The following is a 7,999-nucleotide window of genomic DNA, read 5'->3' on the forward strand; positions in this document are numbered from 1 at the left end:
CGATAGGCCCGTACCCCTTCAACCCTGAGGAGACCCTAACCCTAGCCCTGAGCCAAAAGGCCCGTACCCCTTCAACCCTGAGGAGACCCTAACCCTAGCCCTGAGCCGATAGGCCCGTACCTCTTCAACCCTGAGGAGACCCTAACCCTAGCCCTGAGCCAAAAGGGCCGTACCCCTTAATACTTAAAACAACACAAAGAAACAAAAGATTGTATTTTTAAAAAAAGAGAACAAATAAAACATGAGCACAGAAAATTTAAAGCTACAGAGATTATTTTGTGTATTTATGTTTACTTCTGCATTTTGTTGAATCTGGGTGCCTTCTTCCGGTCGGTCGACTCTCACAACAACCAGCAGCACGTGCACGCCTTCAGGACACAGTTCACGCCCAGTCTTTGGGCGGAGCCACAAAGGGGGCGTGTCAATAACCCTCATTAGGAGGTCAGACTCCGCCCCCTGCCTCCTGAAAAACTCTGGAAAGTTTCTGCTGCAGCTCTGATACGCCGTCGTCATGGAAACACTTGAGCCGAGGCCGGTTTGAAACTCTTGTCCACCTGCCAGAAAAATTAATTTTTTTTTTATTAAAAATTTTTTTCACACAAACTTTCGTCTAAAAGCAGGTTGATCTGAGAAAAAAACAACTGACCAATCAGAGCGTTCCCCACAGAGCTCCTCCCACTTTGCCTGTCGCCTAGCAACAACACGTTTAAGAGGAGAACGTTCCGCTTTTCGTCTCCTCCGTGAAAACCCCACCTGCTCAGGATGTTAGGGAGGTCGTTTCCGTGGAAACCGTGTTTGTCGTCCATCTGAGGAAAAAGAATAAAGTTTTTTTTTCATTAATTTCATATAGCGAGTTCATACTAATTATTTAATATCTCCAAAAATGTTCATTTAAGTTTTTTTTCATGAAAATATATAACATTAACGGTGGATTTTCTCTAATTTTGCCTCAGTTTTTGCTCCGCCCACACCTCCTTTATTATTATTTTAGCTCCAGCAGCTCTGATATGTTTCTGTATCTGAAAGATGGAACTGAAAACTAAGGCTAAGAGTCCCTCTGACTCCTGGACTAATCAGAAACTGTTACATTAAAATTTTCAGTTATACTGTTGGAGCTGTCTGACGTTTAAACTGTGAAATAAATAAAATTCAGTCTTACCTGCTGACCTGACAGACTGAAGGAGCCGGCAGCTCGTCTGTGTTGAAAGCAGAGGCTCCTGGTTAAAATATAACCAGGCGGACACATCTGTGGCTCTGCGGCGTTATCGGGTCATAAACCTGATAAACGTCTCATCATGTGTTCCTGGTTTTACAGCCTAATAAAACCTGGAGCGTGTGGTTTGAAGGTGAAGCAGCATCAATGTCCTCTCTGTCCTCGGGGAACCATCTCCATCTGCTCCCCGTTTCCTGCGACAGAGTCTGAATCCACTCCGATAACATCTTCTATCACGCAGCTCTGTCGCTGTGCTTTTGGGAAAACTCTTAATCGAATGCAACTCTTAGGGCTTCCTGGAAGTCTTCAACTTAAAACAGGCTTCAAACCCTGAAACCGTTTCTGCAGCTACTGTGTGTAAAACTCTAGAACCATCCCTGATTTCTTTCTCCTTCCAAGCAGTCAGACGTTCCTGTAATCTGTGGAGGCGCTCCGTTTCGTACCTGAACACTTTCACAGGTTGTTGAATCCTCTGAACTCTGACCCAAAACTCCCTCAGACATCAAAAAACCTCCGAACTGAAAAGATGAACCAGTGTTGCATCGACGGCTAACAAACAAGTTAACAAAGAACCATTTAGAATAAAATCTTTAGCTTGAACTAACTATCCCTGAAGTTTCAAACTTGTAACATTAGTGAGTGTTGTCAGTTTCCTCCTGAGGTGCAGGACTTTCGTTTTATTTTGAAGGAATTTTGAACGTGTTTCAAAGACCTTTTCTTGTTTTAGTTATCGTGGACATCTTGAACCCAGGCTTGTACCGTTTTAATGTAGTTTTCACTCATCTCCAACAAATCTTAGTCCAAATTTCACCGGCAGTTGATGGAAACTGGTCCTTCAGGGTGACTCAGAGTGTAAATTTCTGTATTTTCTTGTCATGTTTTAATCTCAGCCCAGTGAGGCAACAACCAGCTTCCTGCCACGAAGACTCAAGTTGTTCCCATTTCTTGATCCGAACTGATGAAAAACACCAACGATGACAGTTTTAGCTTCAACAGGGTTAGAAGAGAAGACCTCACAGCTTCAAATGTCTCCTACAAATATCCCATAGTTACCATAGTAACAGCCTGGGTAATCAAACACCAGTAAACGACTGATAAAGTGTCTGAAGGTCACAGCAGTGGATCCCAAACACCAACAACACAACAGTTTCAATAAAATGTTCACAAGATTTATTTCAGAATAAATAATTTTATTTACAAGAACTGTAAAAATGTTTCAAGTGAAACTGAGACCATTTACCTTTATGTCAACTATTTAAAATCCAGGAGTTTAGATGAATTAATGTCGTTGAATTTCACCATAAAAAGGGACATCTGAACTTTCTTAACTATGCTAAAGTTTTAGTTCCTGACTGATTTCTGACGTGTGCAAAAAACTTAAACTTGAGTTCAGATTTCTTTAACTTTAAGTCTCTAACTTTCATCTGAAGTAATCCTAAATGCTTCATTTGAGGCTGATTTTATAAACAGATCTGAAGCTGAAAACAGGATTTTTCCTGTTGGGGTAAAAAGAAGTCAAACTGGATTTCAAAGAGGTTTCGGCTCATCAAAACACCCGGGAGGAAACCAGATCTGAGGGTTTCAGCCCTGCTCTGTTTGGAAGCTGATTATCATCCAGATATGGGGACACATCAGGAGGAGGAGGAGGAGGAGGAGGAGGATCTCTCCATCCAGCAGTCTGCTCTCCTTCTCATCTGTTCATGTCAGATTCTCTGGCACACATGGAGTCTCGTCTTTGGCCCTGATGAAGACGACTGTTTCCCAGAGAAGGTCCTGGGAGAAGAGTGCCGTGAAGAGGAAGAGGAGGCTGTGAACTTTGACCCTGCTGCTGCAGACAGCAGTGATGGTGACGGAGGCTGGTCTTCGGGCTCTCTGAGGGACCGGCAGCTGAGTCCGGCCCCACAGGAGCAGCGCTGGAACAGCTCCAGGCCCTGGTGTCCCTTTCTGCGCTGACGGGTACAGACCTGTCCCTCCATCAGCACCGGCTTACAGATCCGAGTCCAGAAGTGACGGGCGCAGCACAAAGAGCCCGAACAGTCTGAGGAGCGCAGGCAGGGATCCCCGACCTGACCTGGAATCACAAACACTGAGCGATCAGGAAACAAGCTGCTCTGTGCAAAAACAAAACTGCAGAGCAGATTTTACCAGAGGGGTCCTTGAGGTTCCCTGTCCCTGTTTTCCTCGGTCCTCTTTCAGCCGGAGGGTTCAGGTCTCCGTCAGGAACACAAACATCTGCAGGAGCAGCAGAACTCGGGATCAATAACTGACCTAAACCCTCCTGAGGATGGTTTTCTCACACAAGGCTGGTCTTACTGCTGCTGCACTGGTTGCCGGGGCAACACATGCCGTCCCTGTGGCAGCGCCTGCTCCTGCGGCGGCAGGTCTGGCAGCGGGAGTGGGCGGGGCTTTTAGCGGGGGCGTGACAGTAGCTGCCCTCGGCGCAGTCCAGGTCGCTGCTACACCGAACGAGCTGCAGAGAAACAACCAATAAAAACTTTATTAAACAAAGTGACACAAACAACAGCTGATGGTTGAAAAGGTGGGAGGTCTGAAACATTTTAATAACTTTATTAATAAAGTTTAAAGGACTGTAACAAACTGAGGCATTAAACTCTTTATCAACTCAATGATCTGTTCAATAAAGTTTAAAACTTTGTAAAATGTTTGTTCATAAAGTTTAAAACAAAAAGATCCTTCAAATAAAAAATAATCTGTTTTCTTGACCTGCTGTTCCTGTTTCTGTTCTCCGCAGGGAGATGGTGTCTGTCTCCAGCCGTCAGTGTGTGAGAGACGGGGGACACCTGGACAGGTGTCCTGTGCTTCACAGGGACACATAGAGACAACCAACCCTAACCCTGTCCCACTGAGGGACAGTTTAGAGTCACTAATGAACCAAACCTGCATGTTTATGGTCTGTGGGAGGAAACCGGAGGATCCACAGGGAGAACATGTGAACTCCACCCAGAAACCTGCAACCTTCTCACTGTGAGGCCACACCTGTAACCACTGCCGTACCGTGTTTAAACCATTTTACCAGACGTGTGAAGAAACAACTTCCTGGTTAATCAGGTTATAAACTAATACTCATGTCTCCACCTGTAAAAACATGTTCCCTGAAGGAATGCATGTCACCCTTCATGAGTTTTACACTGAGATCATCTTATTCAGCCGCCTGCATCACTACCCAGAGTTCATGACCAGGTGAGAGGCAGCAGGCCGACTCTTCAGCACACCTGACAGGTACAGAGATCACAGAGATCACAGCTCCACCTGTCCTGCTCCGTTCTTCCCTCACCTCCCGACCCCCGGAGGGATCACCTCAGCTAAACCACACCAAACTGCACCTCAGTATCTGTGAAACTGGTTGTAGACAGTTTTGTTTTCTAAGGTCAGCTGAGGTGGAGAGTTAATCAGCTGCAGATGTTTCCCCCAGTGATTAAAGTCAGTTTCATTAAAATCCGTCCTGTGGTTTCTGAGATATTTTGCTAACAGACTAACGAACTCATCCAGAAACAGACAGAACATTATGAGTCTGTGATCATGTGGATCGAACCAGGAGCTGAACTGTTTCCAGTTTCCCTCCTTTTCTGTTTATATGTTTAGACTAATTAATCGAATAATCAATCATCTGTCGTGTCTCACTCACCTCGCGCTCCATGCTGAGCTCCCGCGCGCTCCTGTTGGTCTGCAGCGCGTGACCGTCCCGCAGGATCCCGCTTCTAACGGAGCTCAGACGGACACGCGCGTCCCCGCAGCGGGAGCGCGCCAGAAGCGCGATCCCGACGCTCACCATCAGCACCAGGAGCCGGTCCATCTCTGCAGGTTTGAGACCTTAAAGCTGTTCAAACAGGATGAAAACTTTTAAATGTGTTTTTAAAAACAGATCAAAGATTAAAACATTTATTTCTGATTGAATTAAAACAGAAAATATTCTCCTGGTTCAGATTTTATCACAAAAACAGTAAATGATAGAAACTATGATTTAAAATAACAGAAACTAACAAGAATAAAACCTCTGCAGGTTCACCTGCTGCTGATGGAAGGAGAAGGGTCCGGTTCTGGTTCAGGTTCTGGTTGGTTCTGTCTCTGGTTCAGGTTCTGGCTCCGGTTCTGGCTCTGGTTCAGGTTCTGGCTCTGGTTCTGGTTCTGGTTCTGGCTCTGGTCCTGGCTCGTGGTAAATAAGCAGCTGATGGTCCGGTCTCTGCAGCTGCAGGAGGACAGGTGACAGAAACTCGGACCTGATCCGGTTTATAGGCTGCTGCCGCCGACACGCACGAGCAGGCCCCGCCCACTTACTGCGGACACGCGCACATGAAAACCTGTCTCATCTCACCTGGAGGAGAGGACAGGTGAGCTTCATGCTGGACATTTGTGACATTTCAGAAGAAATATTTGTTTTTGTCAGCAGGTGGAGGTGATGGAGGTGTGGGTGGGGACAGACAGACAGACAGAAAGACAGACAGACAGAGAGACAGACAGAAAGACAGACAGAGAGACAGAGAGACAGACAGACAGAAAGACAGACAGACAGAGAGACAGACAGAAAGACAGACAGAGAGACAGAGAGACAGACAGACAGACAGACAGACAGACAGACAGACAGACAGAGAGACAGACAGACAGACAGACAGACAGACAGACAGACAGAGAGACAGACAGACAGACAGACAGACAGAGAGACAGACAGAGAGACAGAGAGACAGACAGAAAGACAGACAGAGAGACAGAGAGACAGACAGACAGACAGACAGACAGACAGAGAGACAGACAGAGAGACAGACAGGCTGCAACAAATGAGAGACAGGTGAGAGACGAGGAGCAGGACTGATCAGGTAAATCTGTGTGAAGAGACACACAAAGAGACTTAATAACAGAAAACCAGCTGAACACAAGGTGGCACGGTGGTGTAGTGGTTAGAGCTGTTGCCTCACAGTAAGAAGGTCACCTTTGACCTCTGAACTGTGTGGGTCAAAGTAACTGAACGGGCTGCAGACGGTCCCAGATCAGCTCCTCCTCTTCTTCAAACAGCCGAAGAGTGGACGACAGACTGAGCTGATTACATGATGTCCGTCTGTTAGCCCTCAGAGTATCTGCTGGGGATCAGTCTCAGCTACTACCGCACCAGACTTTACTTCAATATCTGTCAAATTCACTGACCGATACCTATTTTTGTCCTGGCTAAATTTCATTAGCTGTGGCAGCCATCTTGAATTGGGTTGACTCCAAAAGTTCACTAGTAGTAGTTGTAAAATTAATGATTACTGCCTGAAAGTTTCATTTCAATCCATCGGGATATGTGGATTTAATTCATGAGATATTTTATTAACAGACAGATGAGCAAAAGCATCATCAGTTTTCTCCTTTCAGTGGCGGGTGATCATGTAAATAAAGACGATTCTATTGAAATGATCAGAAAACACAATGAGTTTGAAACTGTAGGAATATTTCCACGGCAGCATGGGCGCCGTCTCCGTGTGAACGCCCACCTCCTCTCGTGTCGTTTCCTCCTCTGTGGAGAACTTGACCTGTGACCTTCCACAGAGGACGTGGCCTGCGGGTGTTTTAAATGTGCCGACGCCGGCTGAGCTGAGGTCACTGATGGCAGATAAGAAAACGATGGAAAACCACACGTCTGTCACACAAAAACACTACTTTATTCACACTTCCTGTTAGCCAAATGTCAGTTTTAATGATCGCAGCTGGATCAGAGGAGTCGTGGAAACAGGTTTATTCTCACTTCCTGTTCGACAAACGTACATGTTTGACTTATATCAATAAATCTGTTTGTAAAACAAGAAAAAACACAAAGAAATAATTGAAACTGACCAAAGTAATAAAAAAGAAAAAGATAAAAATCAACTAATGAAAATCAGTCTCTGCTTTTGAATTTTGGATCAAAATATTAATAATAAAAAAAAACACTAATAAAACTGTCTGTGACTAAAAAGACTAATGTGTCCACAGGGACATGTCAAACTCAGGTGTGTCCTGTAATCAGCATCACAGGTGTCTTCAGTCCTGGAATCAGTCAGTCTGTCTGTTTAAAGGGGGACAGGTAGTCACAGGGTTGTCTGGTATCATGGTGTGTACCTCACTGAACATGGGGGACAGGAAGCTGAGGACAGAGTTGTCTTAGGAGCTTAGAAAGACAATGATTGAGCAGCAGGTTAAAGACTATAAGGCTGTCTCCAAGCAGCTGGATGTCCCTGAGACTACAGAAGGTTAAGGAGACAACCAGCTTGGACGTGTCCACAACTGAAGACAAACTGAAGAGATGTTTAATACGAATGGAACAAAATATTCCAGAACAAACTCCAAAGAGATTAGAGGTCAAAGGTCATCAGATTGCACCATCTGTCTGTTTGAGACAAAGTGGACTTAATGAAAGACGACCCAGTAGGACACCAAACCATAAAGACAGACTGGAATTTGTCAAAATGCATATTGAGAAGCCACAGAGCTTCTGGGACAATGTCTTTTGGACAGATGAGACAAAACTGGAGCTTTTAGGCAACAGGTTCCATCAGCTCTGTGTCCACAGACCCAAACCAGAACCAAAGACCAGAACCCTGAACCTACAGGGGAACATGGAGGAGGCTCGGTTCTGTTCTGGGTCTGACACAGGGGGTCCTGGATCTGTTCAGGGTCCAAGGAAACCTCAAGACTATCAAGGCTTTCTGGAGCCAGATGTGCTGCTCAGAGTCAGAAAACTCTGTCTCAGTCTCAGCTCATGGGTCCAACAGGATAATGACCCAGAACACCAAGAACGGGTCAGAACCAAACATT

At 45.5% G+C, this 7,999-nt stretch overlaps 2 protein-coding genes across 2 annotated transcripts in view; both read right to left on the reverse strand.

Annotated features, from left to right (window-relative positions):
* Positions 1 to 806, reverse strand: part of LOC108249817 (GTPase IMAP family member GIMD1-like) — a 3,842-nt gene extending 3,036 nt beyond the window's left edge. The window contains exons 1-2 of the mRNA XM_017439437.3: positions 647 to 806; positions 295 to 554 (exon numbers count right to left, since the gene is read on the reverse strand). Of these exons, the coding sequence (XP_017294926.1) occupies positions 295 to 554; positions 647 to 806 (420 nt within the window). The remainder of the gene's footprint in view (positions 1 to 294; positions 555 to 646) is intronic.
* Positions 807 to 2,453: 1,647 nt separating this feature from the next.
* Positions 2,454 to 5,044, reverse strand: LOC108249814 (dickkopf-related protein 2-like). The gene is made up of 4 exons (XM_017439433.3): positions 4,860 to 5,044; positions 3,527 to 3,683; positions 3,359 to 3,445; positions 2,454 to 3,284 (listed from the first exon to the last, which is right to left on the reverse strand). Exons 1-4 carry the CDS (start codon positions 5,025 to 5,027, stop codon positions 2,917 to 2,919), a joined length of 780 nt encoding a protein of 259 aa, XP_017294922.1. The 5' UTR covers positions 5,028 to 5,044; the 3' UTR covers positions 2,454 to 2,916.
* Positions 5,045 to 7,999: the final 2,955 nt, after the last annotated feature.

Source organism: Kryptolebias marmoratus, linkage group LG7, assembly GCF_001649575.2.
Source record: "Kryptolebias marmoratus isolate JLee-2015 linkage group LG7, ASM164957v2, whole genome shotgun sequence".
NCBI classification, from domain to species: domain Eukaryota; kingdom Metazoa; phylum Chordata; class Actinopteri; order Cyprinodontiformes; family Rivulidae; genus Kryptolebias; species Kryptolebias marmoratus.